Source organism: Nyctereutes procyonoides, unplaced genomic scaffold (genome assembly GCF_905146905.1).
Source record: "Nyctereutes procyonoides isolate TBG_1078 unplaced genomic scaffold, NYPRO_anot_genome, whole genome shotgun sequence".
Taxonomy (NCBI): Eukaryota; Metazoa; Chordata; class Mammalia; order Carnivora; family Canidae; genus Nyctereutes; species Nyctereutes procyonoides.
The window spans coordinates 35,009,613-35,029,362 of record NW_026575140.1 but is presented as its reverse complement, the minus strand read 5'-3'; the positions used below and the strand labels follow the sequence as shown (position 1 = coordinate 35,029,362).

Below are 19,750 nucleotides of genomic sequence, written 5' to 3'. Positions count from 1 at the left end.
CAGGGAGAGCAGAGGCCTTGGATGAAGTCAGGGCCTGGAGCGGCTGGGCCAGGCTGAGCCAAGACAGCTGACAGGGAGGGCAGAGCCTACTATGAAGCTAGGGAGGGCATCTGGGGGTCAGAGACGTGTCATCTCAGATGGTAAATGTGCCTGCACTGGCCCCAGACCACAGCAGACCTGGCCAGATTTGGTCATCCAGACTAGGACTCAGCTGGCTATTCCATGGGCTCTGTGTCCCTCCTCCTGGGCCACGGCCATGTCACAGACCTGCCGGGTCACAGAAGGAGAGGCCACTTCATCCAATCCTTCATAGTTAGGGAGGTTGACGCACAGTCCTGGGTCATAGCTGAGGTGCCAGGATGAACTGTCCTGAGCCAGGGCCCCTTCTACATGATGTGACAACAGCCCCACATGAACAGACTTAACCTCAGATTTCCTCTCGTCCCAGTGACCCACCCTCCCTAAACCCTCAGTGTCCCTTTTACCCTGACAACTCAGCACCCCCTTAGGCACTGCTAGCTCACTAAACTGTTTCCACAGCCTGTCCACAGGCCCCCAGTCTCTCCACCTTCTTCTAGCCTCCACAATTTCCAGAGGCATCTTTCCCAACAGCAAAACCACCAACACAACAACCATCACTTTCAGTAGCCTGTCTTGCAGGGACACGAGGTCTAGCCTTTATAACTGCCCCCACTGTGGGGCTTCATTCTGACCTGAGGACCACATAGACCTTTCTGAAGAGCAAGCCTGACCAGACACCTCCCCTGCTCAAGACTCCTCAATGGCTCCCTACTGTCAGGATTGATCGAGTCCCCACTCTGTGGCTCCCACAGCTGCTCTCCCAAGCTCTAGACCATATGCCATTCCTCAGAGCACTACTCTCAACCAGCTCCATCCCCCCGCGATGTGGTTGCTGCTTCTGCCTAAGATCCCTTTATCTGCCCCATGTGCCAGGTGAGCCCTTCCTCCTCCTTCTTCCCCAGAGAGAGTTAGGGCCTCCCTGGCCCCACAGCCTCATCTGTCTCTATCACAGCCCTGACCATGCTATGTGGTCACTGTTTTGTGAGCCACCTCCCCCATCACATAGCCATTCTCACGGGACAGGGACAGACTCAGGCCTGCCACAGAGCAGGTGCCAAATAAACACCTATGAAAGAAGAAAAGGAAGGAAAGCATGAGAGATGGGGTGGCCCTAGAGCTTAGGCTTGATGACAAGGATGTTTTAAGGGACAGGAAGGACATGAAGAACAGGAGGAAAGGCTAGGGAATGACAAAGTCTTGGGTGATGCGACCCTCGGGGCCAAAGGAAGCAGGTGGGAAAGTACTAGGTGGAGTCAGAGGGAGAGGGCCCAGAAGTCTCTAGGAACCATATAAGCCTGTGGCCTATAGTGAGGAGCCAGGAAACTGAGACCAGCCAGCAAAGAGACCTCAGTGCCTTCAGGAACCATCTGGAACAACGGGCCTGGAAGAGAGGAGCAGGCTTGCGGTGACCTCTCAACTGACCCACCATGACATGACTGAAGCTGTCTCTACACAGGCCTTAGGGCTTGGCCTGGCCTGGGTTCAAGTCCGGTTTTACAACTAATTTGTGTGACCTTGGGCAAGTGGCTCAAACTCTGGGGGCCTCAGTTTCCTCATCTGTAAGAATGGGATTATAAAACCTACCTCTAAGTATCATCATAGGATGAAATTAAACGAGATTGAGTATTTGAGGCTCCTAGTACACATCCACCATATGGCCAACATTCGTGGAGCACTTACTGTTAGCATTATAAAGCTGAGTTTGGTCTTTCTACAGAAAAATAGCCAGGAGAGACTCAGACATCGTTCACACTGAGCTTCTGAGTAGTACTTTCTCAACTGAGTTCGCCAGAACCTCACGGCAACCCTGTGAGACGGCGTGTTAGCCCCTCCGAGAGCTGCTGTGAGAATTCAAGAAGCCAGTGACAGTGGGACAGAAATTCCAGCCTGGGTAGGAGACTGCAAAGCCCACATTCCTCGTTCCCCACTTCCTGAGGGGTGGGGACCAGAAGGCAGGTCCTGAGGGGGCAGGGAGAAGCAGCTCTGGCCTACCCTAAGTACCACTGGCCAGGCCCCATGAGAGGCCTGATTGTCTGAGCCAGGTCACTCTGAGCAGTGAAAGAAGCTATCCAAACGAGACAGCTTGTCCCCACAAAGGGAGAGCCAGCCTCTCAGAGAAACCAGGGTGTCCTCCTGGCAGTTTCCCCAACAGCAAAGCAGGAGCATTTGTCAACATCCTAAATTCCCCTTCAGGCCTATTCCCTACCGCCCTCCCAAAAAAGGCTCTGCAGCAGCCTGCACAGACACAGCACACAGACCCCACATGCACCCAGAGCCAAAATGCAAACAAAGCTAAGGAACTGAATAAGGGGAGGGAGGATTATGTTAGGAATCTAGTTGCACAAAAATGCTGCCACAGAGACTCACATTTTGCCTTGGGGTTCCCAGCAGACAAAAAGAGGTGAAAGGGGGTAGCAGTGGGTCCCAAATGCATAGATAAAAAGAGAGAGCTCTCATCCATGAAGCTAGCCTAAGGGCTGGGAGAAGGACACCAATGGGCTGTTCCATAAGTTTTTTTTTTTTAATTTTTAAAAAGATTTCATTTATTTCTTTATTTGACAGAAAGAGAGCAAGCACGAAGTAGTGGGGAGAGGCAGAACAAGAAGCAGAGGGAGAAGCAGGCTCCCCACTGAGTGGGGCTCCATCCCAGGACCCTGGGTTCATGACCAGAGCCAAAGGCAGACATTAACCAACTGAGCCACCCAGGTGCCCTGTTCCATAGATTTCTGATCATCATATAACATCAGATCATATTTTCATTCTATAGGATAAATAATGGTCCCCAATGACCTCTACAAATATCTTCATTTTACTTCTGGCTACAGGCTGTGTTGGCACTTGACATTTTTCAAGATTATGGAGTGGGACAGGTAGAAAATTAAACCAGTGTTTTGTAGTAAGCACTTCTTATATGCCATTCACTTGGTTAACATTTATTGAACACCTGCTACGTATCAAGTTCTACGCTAGGAAATTTCATATGTATCATCTCGTAATTTTTACATCTACCCTGTGAGGCATTGTTATTCTACCCATTTTACTGATGAGCAAACTCAGATACTTTGCTTGTGAGCAGCAAGGTAGACTTTAAGACAATCCCAGACCCACCAGCCAAAGTGCACATGTACATCTCTACAGTACTTTCCTGGGCCTTGGTGATGGGGAAGATGGAAAAAATTCTTCCAGTCTAAGACTCAGAGAGAAGAAGTAAATGACTTCCAAACTGCACAGCCCATCAGTGACCAAGGAGAACAGAAGCCACAACCCTGAGTCTCAGTCCAGAGGTCCAGAGCCCACAGTCTGGGGTGGGCTGATCACGCACTGGGCTTCCTCCTTCTTCTGACAGCCAGTTCTTATGCTTTCTCAGTATGGAAGAGGGGGATGGAAGGGCCTTCAGCCTTCTAATTCTGCCCTATGTCCCCAATCTGATGAGGCAGGGAGGAGGGGTATGAGCATAATGGAAACTCTGAGGTAAGGACAACTTTCCTTAGAGTAGCCCCATCCCTCCTTTGGACGAACAGCCTCATGAGCCATTTTCAGTTTGGTGTCTTCCTGTAAAACTGAACATAAATGGAACTTTTATCAGCTCATCCTCCCCAGAATACTTTGGTCAAGTTATTTTACCTCTCCATGACTCAGTTTCCTCATCTGTCTAATGGAGATAATAAAAGAACCTGAGCTTACAGTGAGGATTATAAAAGACTGTGAACCCACTAGAATGGCTACAAGCAAAATCACACATGATAACAATTGTTGTTATCATGCTGGGGGGAAGAGAAAATGTTGGAGCCACGATAGAAAACAGTTTGGCAGTCCTCAAAAAGCCGAGCATAGAAACACCATATGACTTTGCAACTCCATTCCTAGGTATAGACCCAAAGGAACTGAAAACAAGGACTCAAACAAATGTACACACACCCACGTTCATAGCCACACTATTCACAATAGCCAGAAGGTGGAAACAGTCCACGTCCAATGATGAATAAATGGATAGACAAACTGTGGTATATACACATACAATGGAACGTTAATCAGACATAAGAAGAAATGAAGCCGCCATATGTAAAACACGGAGGCATTTCAAAAACATCATGCTGAGGGAAATAAACCAGACACAAAAGGTCACATATCGTGGTTCCATTTATGTAAGATCTCCAGTGCAGATAAACCTGTAGAGACAGAAAGCCAACTGGTGGTTGCCAGGGGCTGGGAAGGGGAGGGAAGGACAGGACCCTTGTAATGGGTTAAGGGGCTTTACTTTAAAGTGATGGAAATGTTTCAGAGCCAAACAGAGATGGTGGTTGCCTAACGTGAACATAGTTCAGAAGTTCCATTATACTATACACTTGAAAATGGTGAATTAGGGGCACCTGGGTAGCTCAGTCAGTTAAGCATATGTCTTCGGCTCAGGTCATGATCCTGGGGTCCTGGGATCGGGCCCCCCATCAGGCTCAATGCTCATGGAGAGTTTGCTTCTCCCTCTCCTTCCTGCTCATGCTCTCTCTCTCTCTCAAATAAATAAGATAAGAAAGAAAGAAAGAAAGAAAGAAAGAAAGAAAGAAAGAAAGAAAGAAAGAAAGAAAGAAAATCGTGAATTATATATTTCATCTTAATTGTTTTTAATTCCTTTTTAAAATATTTTATTTATTTATTCATGAGAGACACAAGAGGCAGAGACACAGGCAGAGGGAGAAGCAGGCTCCTATAGGGAGTCTGATGCCACTGAGCCATCCAGGTGCTCCATATTTGTTTTAATTCTTAAGAGAAATCATTTTAAACAAATATCAGGTAAGTCTGCTAATTTAATGTAAATAAAACATAAAATACCAAATACCAATTTTTAATTTTTTTAATTAAAAAAAACATACTGGAAGCAAGCCTGTTTGGCTTGGTAAAAAAATGATAGGTTTCATTATTAGCTGTCTAGGCCTCAGTTTTCTCATCTCTCAAGTGGGACATTTAGTCTCTAAGACTCTTTCCAACTATGAAGGGTTTGGCTCACAGAAAGAACTCCTTACCAAGGCCCATAAGGCCCCACAGACTGCCCTGCCACACCTCCTGCTGCAGGGCCTTTGCACATGCCCCTGTGCCTGGAGCACTCTTTGCCTCTGCAAAGTCTACTCGCCCCTCAGATCCATTACCTATCCTGCACTCTCATGCTCCTGGCGCCATATACCTCCCCTCTCTAATGCTGTCCACTCCAACAACGTTCACTGAATTGTAGTTGGGTAGCTTGGACCAGAAGACCCACCAGGCAGGAGCCCTGTCTCTCTACTCCTGGTGTCCACATGCCTGGCTCACTGTGGACCAAATGAATGGATTTGTTCAGTGGTCCCTGATCTCCACTAGTGTCACCCCATGTAGGCCAGGGAGACTGCCAGCCATCAGGTCAGGTGAGTTTCCCCACTAGAGGCCCCACTCCCACCCCTGCCCCCTCACCCCATTCTAGAAAAAAGCCTAAACATCACCTGCCTCCCTCCACCCCAAGGGTAAAAATAACTTTGTCTGAAATCTGACACCTACCCTCAGCTAGGTCATCTGGAAAACTCCTCCTGTCACACTGAGAAGCCTGCCTGGACCCAGCCAAGGCAAGGAGGGCATTTTCTGAATACTTTCCCATTTGTACCTCCTCTGTCCCCTGGACAAATATTTGAGGCGTTGTCCCTGGCTGGCAAGGTACACAGGAGACCCAAGCCCAGAGTACTCCCAAGCCCTGTCCAAGGTCCCCCAGCTCTGAACCACAGAGCACTGGCCTCCTGCCTCCATCTACACTACAGGCCCTGCTTCCACCACAAGAGCGAGAAGGGCTTGGGAGGTGGATTACAACTGCGTGTTTGGTTAGGGAAACTGAGGCATGGGTGGAACTCTGTCCAAAGGTCTTGAGACCTTGAGTAAGTCACTGAGAAGTTGTTTCTTCTTCTTCTTTTTTTTTTTTTTTAGATTTTTATTTATTTATTTATTTATTTATTTATTTATTTATTTATTTATTTATGATAGAGAGAGAGAGAGACAGAGACACAGGCAGAGGGAGAAGCAGGCTCCATATCAGGAGCCCAACACGGGATTGGATCCCGGGACTCCAGGATCACGCCGGGGCCGAAGGCAAGGCGCTAAACCACTGAGCCACCCAGGGATTTTGAAGTTGTTTCTTCTTTGGGGAAAAAAAAAAAGACAAAAATCCCCACCCCACTGCCATCCAAGAGCAGTGTGAGATTTAAGGGAGGTCCCAAAACCAAAAGCACCCAGCCAACTGTGAAGTGCTGTGCATTTAAGACGGGGCAGTTGGCTGGACGGGCACCTGTCTTTCCTAAAACACCACAGACAACAGCAGCCTTTGTTTCTCTCTTTGGGGAAGCGGAAATGTGGGGAGCGGAGGTGGTGTGGGACAGTGGGTTCTGGAGGTGGGGGGCACTGCAGATGAATCCCAGACCTGCCCTCAGAAGCATAGAGGCCACAGGCCCCTTCCTTCCTCTCCACCCAGTTACTCACATGTCCACCAACAAGCACCCCCACGCACCCCCAGACTCATCCATACCATGAGATTAATGAGTACCTTACAGAACTGTCCTGAGGTGCAAAGGGGCAGCAAATGGCAAGTGCTTTGTAAATTGGAGGGGGGGGGGGTTCTGCCTTTTTATTCCAGCATTTCTTGCAAGGCTGAGTAGGGCTTGCATGGGGGGGAGGGGACAAACCTGAGTGGGTTCCCCCATCCCCTAGCCAAGGGCTAGATGGGGTGCCCTAGGAAAGATGCCAGGGGCCTGCGGGAGCCTGCGTGGAAGCTGTGGGACCAGGGGCTGGTTGTGTGTCACCCCTCAGCCTGCACCCTTGTTCCCGCCTCCCCGCACTGACTGGGCACCTTCCGTGCTGCGTGCCCCAGACTAAGGACCTGTGAGATGGGAGCACCCGTTTTCATCTCTCTGGCCCCAGTTTCCTCATGTATAAAGTTGCAGGGGTGGGCATGCAGAGGAGCTTGAGAACAATCCCCACCACCACCACCACCCCACCTCCCGGAACTATTTACTACACACCAGGTACTCCACAAAGGAGTGCATTCTCTCTTTTCATCTTTACACAGCTCTGATCAACATCCTTGCTATTATCTACAATGTACAGATGGGAAAATAGAGACTTGGAAAGGGTCAGTAACTTGTACACACACACACACACACACACACACACGTGCGCAGGCGCAAAATCGCACCGTGAAGGCAGAGTCGGGACCGGAACTCAAGTCTGTTTAACTCCAAGTCTGAGGCTGCTTGGCTGCTTGGCTGCAACTGCCTCTCCCCTCTGCCAGGCAGGGTAGTTACTGCTGCATCCCTGCCAGACCTTAGGCCCTTCCAGAACCCATAGGCCCAAGCTCCCCTCCCCTCATGTCCCCACAGGAAACAGCTAGGGTATGGAGGTATCTGTACCCCTCCTCCCCACGGCCCACGCTCAAGGCGCTGGTCCTACTGGACATCGGAGGCCTGGAAGCCCAGGAAGGAGGGAGGTGGCCGCTCCTGGTGAGGAAACTGCAAGCTCTCTGAGCTGAACGCCATCCTTTGTAAATCCTGTCTCTCCGGAGGGCAAGGAAGTCCGAGGGCAAGGAAGTCCCACGGCAGCAAGACTACCCAGGCCCAGGCAGGCTCTCGGCTAGCACACCCCCTCAGTAGTCGTCCAGCATGAGCTTGCTTAGTCCCAGAGACAGGGGGCTCACTCCTTTTCAACATGACCCTTCCCCTGAGGAGCCTGTCAGTTCTTCCACACACTGCCCCCAACACCACTGGCAGCTGCCTCCCTGGAGCTCCCGCCTAGGGGCTGTCCACCCCCTCCCTCCCTCTGCCTCCAGCAAACCCAGGGCAGAGGCAGGATGGATTCCAACACAGGCCATCCAACCCCCAGGGCGACTGGCCCCCACCACGTGGCTCTTCAGGGGAGACCCTCTGATAGCACCCAGCCAGAAACCCCAGCCAGAAACTGGTGGGCAACACCCCGTGCTGGAGCCCCTGGCAGTGAAGCAGGCCCTTCAGGGATTGGGGTGGGCAGGCACAGCCTACCAGCTCAGCACGGCCCTCCCCAGCCTCCCGCCCCACTGCACCCCACACTGCCTGCCACCTGCCTGGGGTCACCATGGTAACGGGCACCGAGCTCCTGACATGAGCCTGCTCACCTTGGAGCTGGGCCCACCGGCTGCAGGCACCCCAGCACCCCCAGGACGGCAAGGGCCGAGGGACAAAGAACCAGAAGAGGGAAGTGGGGAGAAGAAGAGAGAGGTCCCAGAGAGAGAAGGAGGAGAAGAGGGGGAGGGGATGAGGGGGAGGGGAGGAAACCATGAGGTCACAGCACAGAGGCCGGTAGGGAACACAGCAAGCAGGAGAGAGGAGACAGAAGGGCACGGGGCAGAGGGAGAAGTAAAGGGGCAGGAAGGGGCCCCTCCTACCTCGGCTGCACACATTCCTCAGGCCTGAGCTGCTTGCGCAGCCCTGTGGGAGGGATTCTGGCCACTGCCGGGACTTCCTGCCGCAGGAAGCTGGCAGCCCCCCCCCCCCCCCCCCCCCCCCCCCCCCCCCGCCCCTCTGAGGCCCCTGCTGCTTCTCCAGTCCCTGCAGGCCCTGTGCTGAGGGATGGGGTCCGGTCCTCCCCCAGCAGGTGGGGCCCGCCCTCCCACCCTTGGGTGGGAGGCCCCCCGGATGCCCCCACTTCTGCCCGCCCTGGGGTCTGCAGTCCCCTTGTCTCTTCTCTCTAGCCTCGCCCAGCTTTCCCCCACACAGCACACCAAATTTTTCTCCCCCAAAGTATTCAAGAAACTATTCCGAAGCAGAGGAGTGGCCAGAGTGAGAGCTGGGACTTTATCCGCAGACGCATTCCTTACACTGGCAAGGAGTGAACCAGGCCCCAGAACAGGCCTGGCCAAGGAACACCAATTTCAAGAGGCTGCTTCGAAGGCCCGGAGTGGCCGGGTCAAAGGGTTAGAGCCCCAGAGCTGGGCCTGGGCTCTGGCAGAGGCTGCTGGGCTGAGCAGGTGCACTGACGGTCCTCTCTGGGCGCATGCCACACTCCACGGCCTTCCCTCAACCTCAAGTTCTCCAGCTGCAGGATGGCCTTCTCATCCCTTTACCCATGTGCCCCACACGGTCTCAAAGGAATCTGAGAAAGATTTGTTGAGGAAAGGATGAGCAGGTGAACCTCAGCAAACCTCACTTTCCACATCTGTAAAATGGAAGTAACGTTATCACAAACAGGACTCAGTGAGATTATATGTGCAAGGTGCTTTGAACAGAATCTGACCCAGAGAATGTAATTAAAAAGGCTCAGTTCAGGGCACCCGGATGGCTCAGTGGTTGAGTGTCTGCCTTTGGCTCAGGGCGTGATCCTGGGATGAAGTCCCGCATCAGGTTCTTGCGGGGAACCTGCTTCTCCCTCTGCCTGTGTCCCTGTCTCTCTCTCTCTGTGTCGCTCATGAATGAATAAAATCTTTTTTAACAAAAGGGGTCAGCTCTTCATGTTATTAAAAATCCACGCATTGATGAGCAACACAGGAAATCATGCTAACCAGCAGGAGTCTGCACAGTCCCTGGGGGTGAGAGAGACCTGCCATGACTGGCTGGGTGGACTTGCAAGAGCCCACACCAAGCTTGAGGATGAGGACCCAGGCTTTGGGAAGACAGGAAAGTGGCAGGGGAGCTCCAGCAGAGGTGGCATCAGACAGGTCTTTCAGCCCTGCTCTGTGACAATCACTGCCAGCTGAACATGCCATCTGTCTACCAACCACCAGGCTTCACTTCAGCCATGAGCCAAGATGTTGAACAGGCAAAGTCCATGACACTCCACAGAGGCCTCCCACAAATATCCACACACAGTCTAAGCATACGCGAGAGTTGCTGGGAGACCTCCTTTTCCGGGTCCCTGAAAGGCTCAAGACTCCCTCACAAAGGTATAGAAGGCAACAATCACTGGAAACCAGCTCCGGCTCACTAGGAACAAGGCATCCCAGGCGCAAGGGAAGAGATCGTGAGGCGAGAATGGACATATTCTGTGCATTTTGTGTTTGCACAGACCCAGAACATTGTAAACGCTCAGTAAAAAATATGAAAATATGTTAAACTGAACCAGGAGGTGTCTCTAATGGAGTATCATTTGTTTAGTCCATTCAACGTTTGATCAAATGCCTGGAATGAAGACACAAACCTGGTTCCAGATGGCCACCTGAAAGGCTATAACCTATAAACATAAGATCAAGCAGATGAAAGGAACAAGATTCATGGTATCTGCCTGCATTTGGGGTTTTCCGTCACCCTCACTTTGTTTTAAGTTATATGGTTGCTGGGGTGGCTCTAGCTTATTGGCTGGATCTACACAAGCAGCCTCACAATTTCATGTGCCCATAACAGGGACTGATTCTTGCTGAAGGCTTCTGGTGTGGTGAGGGTGGGGACATGTTTAGGGCAGGAACAATTCAGTGACTGGAAGGAGGCAGCCTTGGGCTAGGGTGTAACTAGCAGCACAAGGCCCAGCCCTGTGTCGACGGGAGGTGAGGGGGTGTAGCTTGGAAGGACAACCAGGCAGGAGGGGGACCATGAGGGGGTAAGGCTATATGTGGCCTGGTGATGGGTCTCAGGCGACACAGCTCAGGGCTGGCTGGGTCAGAGGACAGGAGGGTTCGATAAGAGAGAAAACCAAGACAAGGGGCACCCGGATGCCTCAAGGTCAAGCCCATGACCCTTATTCTCAGGGTTATGAGTTTAAGCCCCACATTGGGTGTAGAGATTACTTAAAAAATAAAATCTTAAAAAACAAACAAAAAAAAAAAAACACAAGACCAAACTGGGGTGCGTGAGATTAGAAAGAGGGCAATTCTAGCTGGGAATCAACATCAATCTTTTTTTAAAACTTCCATTCATTCCTTCAAGATGCTAGGAATATAACATTAAATGTGTTCCCTGATGGACAGATAATAAAATAAGCAAAGAAACATGGTCATTTTAAAAACGAAAAGTGCTGTGGGAAACAGTGGATGTGATGAAGAGAGAAGGTGGCGGAGGCGGGAGATGCAAATCCAGCCTTGGCAACGAAGGAGGCTTCAAGGCCCAGACCTGAATGAATGATAAGCAGGAGCAGTCATGCAAGGTTCCCCTGGCACAGGGTTCCAGGCAGGGGAACAGAGGGTGCAAAGAGCCCGAGGAGAAATGGGGACAAGCCTGGCTGCCAGAGGAACAGCAGGGTGGCAGGTCGCAGCTACACCCAACGCCCTACCCATGTAGAGCAGAACGGTCACCCAGCCAAGTCCTGTCCAAATTCCTGACCCACAAACTCTCAAGATACAATGAAATGGGTCTTGTTTTAAGCCACTGTGTGGGGGTAGTTTTTCATACAGCCACAGTAGACAGAACAGACATCATCCAAGGAGAGAGCAACGATGGAGCTATTTAGAGATTGGTGGGAGGGAGCGGGCTACAGAGGAAACCACAGGGAACTGGGCGAGGTGGATGGACACTAAAGAGGGTGGATCTCCAGCAGGGTGCCTGCTGGTCAGGTTGCTGAGCAGTCCCAGCAGACAGGCAGAGAAGCTCTAAGGGGGTGGAGGGAAGTTAGGGAGAGGAGTCATGGATTAGGGACAGGGTGAGAGGCAGAGAGGTAGAAGGAGGGACCACAGAAAAGTCTTGCAGAGATTTTACTGGGAAAAGGAAGCAAAGAAACCAGGAAGTAGTTGGAAGGGAACATGGGTACAGGAAAGTGGTTTGGATTGCCTAGAGTCTGGGAGATACCTGAGGGCTCCTCTGGAGGCTGATGGGACACAGCCAGTAGAAGAGGGATCTCAATCCTAAAACTTGTCTGTGTGTAAAGGCCAGCATGGCCCTAACCTGCATGACACAAGCAGCCTCACGGGACAGGGCTCATTACTACCCCCACAGCCCCATGTTACACACAAGGAAACTAAGGCTCAGAAAGAGTAGCTAGGGCAGCCTGGGTGGCTCAGCGGTTTAGTGCCTGCCTTCAGCCCAGGGCGTGATCCTGGAGTCAGGGATAGAGTCCCACATCAGGCTCCCTGCATGGAGCCTGCTTCTCCCTCTGCCTGTGTCTCTGCCTCTCTCTCTCTCTCTGTGTCTCTCATGAATAAATGAATAAAATCTTTAAAAGAAAGAAAGGAAGAAAGAAAGAAAGAAAGAGTAGCTAGCCACTTGGCCAGAACAGGCTAGTCTTCTGACTCTAGACCACCCGTTTGTCCCTCCCACAGCAACAGAGAGTAGTATCCTTGGAGAAGGACAGAAGCTGGTCTCCCTACACCCTCCCCAAGGAATCAAATGGAAATTGAGACCCACCTGGTTCAGCTCAGCCCTGGAAACGCTGTAAACCTGAGGCTGCTTTAGGAAGGCTTAAGGGCCACTCCCCTTCCCAACCTCTGACCACTTTCCAGGCTTAGGAATGGGCCACACCTGGCAGGGCCACACCCCCAGGGCAGATCACAGCCAGTTCCAGAGGTCACAAATAGGACAGCAGCAAGGAGTGGAAAGGTCAGGGGCGGGGAGCATCCCACCCTGAGGAATGGGGCTCTCGGGACCACATCAGAGGGCCGGGGGGGGGGGGCGGGGGGGTGCCAGCCTGCCAACTCTCTGCGCTTCTGAAAAACCAGACAAGATAAAGCTTTCATGGTGCTTCCCAGACTGCAAAGTGGGTGCACATATGATGAGATGGGAGACTCCTCAAGCACAGGGCCACAGCTCCCTGGAGTCCCAGTGTTTGCCGAATAAAAGTTGTTATGTATTTAGATCACACAGCGTGAGGTTTTGATAGACAATATATATTGTGAAATGATGACCACAATCAAGGGATTAACACATCCATCAACTTAGAGTTCCCCTGTTTGGGGCGGGTGGGGGAGGGGGCAGAGATAAGAACACTTGAAATGTACTCTCTTAGCAAATTTCAAGTGTGTAACTCATTGTTGTTAACTGTGGTCCCCATACCATACACCAGGTCTCCAGAACTTACTCATCTTATAACTGAAAGTTGGTGCCCTTTGACCAACATCTCCCCTTTCCCCCATCCTGGGCAGAATTTCTTCAGTACCTACCATGTTCCAGGCCTTTGTATACATTATATAATGGCTTTGTGTCCATAACATTATGTAATCCTTGCCCAAAACTTGTGAGGCACAATTAGGCCCCTTGCACAAAACAGGAAAATGAAGACCTGGGCTATCTGAGGGACTTGCCTGAGGGCACCACGTCCTGTGCTGGGATTTTGCTTTGCTCACTTCCAAAGCTGCGTCTCCGAAACAGATGCTAATGCTTATGTCTGCTGACATTAAAGACTTAATGTCTGATTTGCTGAGGGCAAACTATGACTATGGAAGAAGCCCCAGGCAGGACATACATATTACCTGGACAAGGAGGCAGGAGAGGGACTCCTCAAGGTGTCATTCCCAAATTCTCTCACCTTGCTGGTATAACCAGCTCCTCCCCACATCTCACACACAGATGCCTCTGCCTGGGCCAGGCTTCCTGACCCAAAGAAGGCCAGGCCAACCCATCACTCCCCCAGGGAGCCTGCCCTGCCCCTAGGCTGGTGAAGGGGCACCCTGGGCTTCGCTCTCTCACAGACTGGCCACACTCCGCTATCATCAGTGGTTTGTACCTCTCTCTGTCTCCCCATCAGCCTGGGGGCACCTGAGGGCAGGTCCAGTCTGACTCATCCCAGTGTCCCCAGAGTGCCAGACTCTGGTCCTTTCCATCACTGCCCCGATGCCAACTGCTACCCACAAAGAGGCTGCTCCTGAAGAGTGGCAGGAGCTCACAGGCCTGCAGCCAGGGAGACAGCAGAGCCTTGGGCCGACAGCACCATCTGTCCCTGAAGGCACAGGACAGGGCAGGCACAAGGCAGGGGTGTGAGTTCCTCTGCTTAGTCAGGTCGGCCCAGGACAAGGAGAAGTGCCATGGCACGGGGCCCCTGCCCAGCTGTAGCTTAGGCCGTGACGAGATTTGAATTCTCCAACTAGCTCAAAGTGGCTCAGTGCTAGAGCCTTGGTTCTCTTTCATCTGTAAAGCCAGATGAATACCACAAGCCTAGCAGGGCTGGTAGCAGGGCTGCCACCTAGTAGGTACACAACAAGTTCGTCTTTACCACCTCCTCCAACCAACTGACCCTGTCTTTGAAACATTGAGGAATCAGAAGTCCAGGTGAAATGAAAAGAGAAGGACCAATCAACATCTACCACGGTTGATTGTGTGCCAAGCTCCGCACTCCTCCAGAGTCATTAATCTTGCCAATCCTCTGGCAAGATCTACAGGAACAGACCTGGTTCACGGCTGAGGAACTAAGGACTCAAGGGTAAAGTGAGTTAGTATGTCTAAGGCAGATCTCTAGACTCATGAGCAGCTGTCCAGAGGTGCTGGGGATGCCAGCATGGCCCGGCCTGGACCAAACACAGGTGAAGGGCAGTGGTGCAGCCTCCTCTAGACCACTGGTGTGTGTGAGGGGGAAGGTGATCAGCCCCGGATGTGCATTATCAGTGTGCGAAGGTGCACAGGGGAGGCTGTGATGGAGTGGGTCTGAGTGTGACAGCGAAGGCCATGTTTTAGATGCAAAGCAGTTCCAGATGTCTCCCTGGCCAGGTCAGGGGCTGGGAAAAAGGTCTCAGCCTGCCAGGTAGGGATTCTAAGTCTCTCACCAGCTTCATAAGCCCAGGCATATCATCTCACTTCTCCATGCCCTGCCTATGGGGGATGAGCCTATCACCCACCTTCCTGTTATGAGGGGTCAGGGAGTGGATGGGAAAGTGGCCAGGACCTTCGTGGGGCTGCCTGTCCAGAGCGGAACCATGACAATGTGTTTCCCTAGGTCTCTGAGCTTCTCTGAGCACAGTGTGCAGGACCATGTACCTTGGCACTAAGCCTGAGGACCAGAGGATCCCCAAGCACCACACGGTCTGGTGGGCAGGACAATACAACTCCTAGCGCTCCAAACCCCAAACCCTGCCTACCAGGCCCAGACCCCTAGCCCGAGGCATACTACTGCCTGCCTGTCTCAGCCCCTCCCACCTGCTCTGCCCTTGCTTGCCCCTGTCCAGGCCACACTGCCCCCCACTCAATAGCTCAGAGGCACCAAGCCCCATCCCAAGCCTTGGAGCCTACAAGTGAATGCCATTCCCTCTGCCTGGAATACCCTTCCAGCCCTTCCTCTGGCTGTCTCCTTCTCAGCTGCTAGGTTTCTATTCAGTTGTCACCAGCTCAGAGAGCCCTCCCCTGACCTCTCTCATTATTCTCTCACAGTTCCCTGAGAGTTTAATGTCAGCAGTGCCACTTAATAGCTGTGTGACCTTGGGCAAGTTACTTAACCTCTCTGTCTCCATTTCGGCTTCAACACGGGCATAGTAACGTTATCTACTCCACAGAGTTGTTATAAAGAATAAACAAGTTAATGCATGCTTGGCATGCAGGGAGCACTTATATGGCATTTACGCTCATCATTATTACTGTTCATGGCACTTAGCACAGATTTGGATCGTGTATTTACTGGACTACTTTCTCACTGTGTCTCCTTCATTAGCTGTGAGCACCACACAGCAGCCTGGGTTCATCCCAGAGTACTTAGTACCTGCCATGTGCAAATCCCTGTGGAGGGAACAAGCAAAATTAGTATCACATCCTGAGGAGATGCCATTAATTCTGGGAGCAGGCAGGCAGGATGCGGATGGATAGGGGAAACGATGGCTGAGCTGGGTTTTGCAGGATGAAGAAGAGTCCTCCAGACAGACTACAAACACTAAAGGCATCTGTCCATGGCTGAGACCAGGGTTCACATGCAGCTCCTGAACAGGCTGAAGCTAAGTGGCTAAGTGTCTGAGTCCTGCCTCTTCCTCCAGGAAACCTTCTGGGACCACTTCAGCACCCTTCTCCCATAGTCACTCATTCACTCACAAGTTTTTGCACTCACACTGTATCATAGGCGTGCCGTTTCATTCCTGTGGGTGTCCCTCCTCTACCACAAAGCAGGGCTCTCAAGGCAGACAGGCCCCTGCCTTTTGCTGTCAGGACCAACCTCAAGATGGTGCACAAACCCTTCCCAAAAGTCCAAACTGTCAAGGCTGGTGGAGGCCTCAGAGAACACTCAGAGAGGGGGAGCACATGGCCCAAGGTTACATATGAGCAATGGGGTAAAGATAAGATTCTAATCCAGGGGTGGCCAAATGCCATGCCTGAAACCTCCTCACACTCTGTACTAGACCCTCAATGAGGCTGAGCAGCTGGGCTGGGGAGAACCTCCAGCTGTCCTCAGGTTCAAGGTGAAGCAGTGGGATCCCCGTCAGGAGTCGGCACCAATTCCTGTTGCTCTTTCCGATCTTCCACCGCCTGTTAGCAACACTACCAGGGTGCAGGGCCTTCCAAGGAGAATGGGGATCAACAGCTCTATCACCTCTCCCAGAGTAAATAAAGTTCTCAGGAGGTGACCTTGACCTGGCTAAAACGGAAGCTGAGCAGAGGTTGCCAGTCTCCCACTAGGGTACCAGCAGATCACTACCAGCCCAGGAGCGTGGGACTCAGGGCCCAGTACAGACAGGCACCCTGGATGGGGAAGGGGAGGGTCTCCACTGAGAGAGGCAAGGGCTGAGACAGGACAGTAGGACCTTTCCAGCACCCAGCAGCCAGGCAATCAGAGCTCCCCCGCCACACCTTGTGCCCTCAGCTTGGCAGGCTTACCACCTCACTCACTCATTTACATGTTCCAAGGGCTTGCTGGGTGCCCAGGGGCAGGTAAGAGCCAGAACCATCTAACTCCAAAAGATTCACTGTCCACAGTGCCTGGGATGCTGACAAGGGCCTCCAAACCCTGTGAAGCAGGGCTGTGGGCTATCTGTGTGCCCCTTTCCATTCCCAGTTAACCTGGCTTTCTGTGTCCCCAGTGAAGAGAGTTTGGTGGGGTTTTTTTATTTGCTTGCTTTTCATTAAAAACTATATATATATAGTTGGTCAATATATGTATATATATTGCTTTTTATGGTTTTATGCTTTAAAGATTTTATTTATTTATTTATTTGACAGAGAGAGAGAGAAGCACACAAGCAGGGGAAGAGGCAGAAAGAGAAGCAGGGGAAGAGGCAGAAAGAGAAGCAGGATCCCTGCTGAGCAGGGAGCCCAACCCAGGGCTGAATCCCAGGACCCTGAGATCATGACACAAGCCAAAGGCAGATGCTTAACCGAGTGAGCCACTCAGGTGCCCCTATATATAAATAGTTATCTCTGTAAAATGATGATAATGATACATCCTTTCCCCACAACCTTCTCCTCAATTATTGATGGGGATCAATGGGGAGAAATCATGAAGGGCACAAGAGAAGACACAGCCCCATCTGGAATATGTTGTCTGCCCCATGCTCAGGAGATGGGGAGCAGGAGGCCCTGTGGCTCAGATCCCACCCTTGGCCTCACTGAGAAGCTCCGGTGCCCAACCATTCATTCATTAGGCATTGCTGGGGTTCTGACCATGCCCAGGCCATCTGCTGGGCACAGCAAGAGCAGCCTCCTGGAACTCCCTGGTGGAAGAGATAGACATACACATCAGGGGGAGACAGAGCTAACACAGAGGCTCCCTGTGCCCTGGGAAGTCTGGGAAGGCTTTCTAGAGGAGTCAGCATCTGAGCTGAGATCTAAGGGCTCAGAGGTAACTCTCCAGGGGGTGGGGGAGGAGGTGGGAGACTAGGTGCCACCCGAGCAGAAAGCACAGTAGGGACCGCAGTGAAGAGGGAAGAACCAAGGTGGTATACCAAGGCAGTGGCAAGCAGTTCGGTTCAGCTGCCACACTGAATGCATAGAGGTGGGGAGGGTGGAATGAGGAGGGAGAAGCAGGCAGAAGCAGGTTTTCAAGATCTTTCTGTGTCAGTCAAGGAACACGGATGTTACACTGAAGGCAGCTGGCTGAGCAGGTGTGGAATAAGCACATTTACCTATTAGAAGCATCCCTCAGTGGAGGGAGATTGGACAGGTGGGATGCAGAATCGGAGAAGCCTGGAGAAGGTGCTTTGGCCAGTGGAGAGGGTGCTGAGGTCTAAGCTGGGTGGCACTCAGGCAGATGGAGGGGTGGATAGGTAAGAAATGTATTTGCCCCTGCCCCCTTTATTTTATTATTTTTTAAGGTTTTATTTATTTATTCACCAGAGACACACAGAAAGACAGAGACATAGGCAGAGGGAGAAACAGGTTCCCTGCAAGAAGCCCAATGTGGGATTTGATCCCAGGACCCCGGGATCACGCCCTGAGCTGAAGGCAGATGCTCAACTGAGCCACCCAGGCATCCCATCCCTGCCCCCCTAAAAAGGCGTTTCCTGACAACGTCCTCAGAGGACAGCCCCCTCTGTGCCCAGCACAACCTTTGCCAGTCTGTCCTGAACCCTTGTCCTCTTCACCAGATCAAAGGCTCCTGCCAGGTGGGTGATGAGCACTTGCCTCCGTCCCATGCCTCAGCATCTAATCTCAACTCCAAAGTCCCTGGTGAGACATCCCAGGGAAATGTGGGCACCCTGCAGACACCTTTCCAACGCCCATGCCTGGTCCTGAGCACCCGAGAGAGGTAACCTCCCAGAGGCTCCCAGAGCTCGTCCTGCCACACTTGCACTCTCCCTCTTACACACACCCCGACCCTGTAGCTCCTTTCAGCACCACGGCCTCTGAGCCCCAAACCCTATCCAGCCCCGAACCCCACAGAGGCATGGGCTCGGATATCCAGCAGAAGCCACACACGCAGGACACGGCTGGGACAGACACACAGCCCCGAAATAGCATTCCAGACAAGGAACTTCCCCGCAGGCCCCCCTCCCCCAAGCCCTTGGGGCAGCTCATGGCCCCAGGCTGGTTTGGGGATTGCTGCTCACGGTAAACCAGCCCAGGACAGAGAAGATACAGAACTTCTGACTTAGAATGGAAATTCCAATTCTCTTTCGGGATCTCCAGCCCCCAGCACCCCCACGCCCTCACCCCCACCCCGTGGGCCACCCCGCAACCCCCAGCCCGCCCGCATACCCTGCGCAGGTGATTTCCCACATTCTGGATCATCGTGGCTGAGACCCCGCCAACCCGTGGCGCCGCTGGCAGCACCCTGTGAGAGCCGCGGGCCACCTGAGCAGCAGCCCGCTCCGCCTCCAGATGAAGCCCGCGGCCTCTCCTCCCTCCCGCTCCTCCTCCTCCCCCCACTCCTCCTCCCCCTCCTGCTCCTCCTCCTCCCGAGCCCCCGCCCCTCCCAGCCCAGCAGTTATCACTCAGGCCTGCCTCTCCCCAGACTGCCCTCTGCCTGCCTTTTCCCAGAGCACCCCACTCCCAGGCTCCTGTGCCTGCCTGCTGGAGACAAGGAAAGAGGCCACCAACTGGGCCCCAGCCACATCAGGAGGCCGGGTACCCGCTTTATCCCTAGCCACAGCCAAACTTGGTCACCCCCACTTCCAGCCCCTGACAGCCTTCTCACAGGGTCTCCTGGCTCTGGGGTCTTTCCCAGGGGCCAGGAGTTTCCACCTCACGGCCCCCAGCCAGTTAGACTGGCAAAGGTCACCGGCTTCTATCTGTCCACCAGGGCTTGGGCTGGAGGGGGCAGGAAGCCAGGGAGCTGCCAGCAGCCTGCCAGGGACAAATCAGGCCCACCTGCTAGGACTCTTCACCCTTGGGAGGGCAGCCCCCAAGTGCAGCCCAGTGGGGCTGTGGCC

General features: G+C 52.6%; 1 protein-coding gene across 1 annotated transcript in view; it reads right to left on the bottom strand.

Annotated features, from left to right (window-relative positions):
• ACOT11 (acyl-CoA thioesterase 11) overlaps window positions 1-19,199 on the bottom strand; it is a 40,272-nt gene extending 21,073 nt beyond the window's left edge. Inside the window, exon 1 of the mRNA XM_055306860.1 lies at window positions 19,077-19,199. Coding sequence (XP_055162835.1) covers window positions 19,077-19,109 — 33 coding nt within the window. The 5' untranslated portion in view covers window positions 19,110-19,199. The remainder of the gene's footprint in view (window positions 1-19,076) is intronic.
• Between the last annotated feature and the right edge of the window lie 551 nt (window positions 19,200-19,750).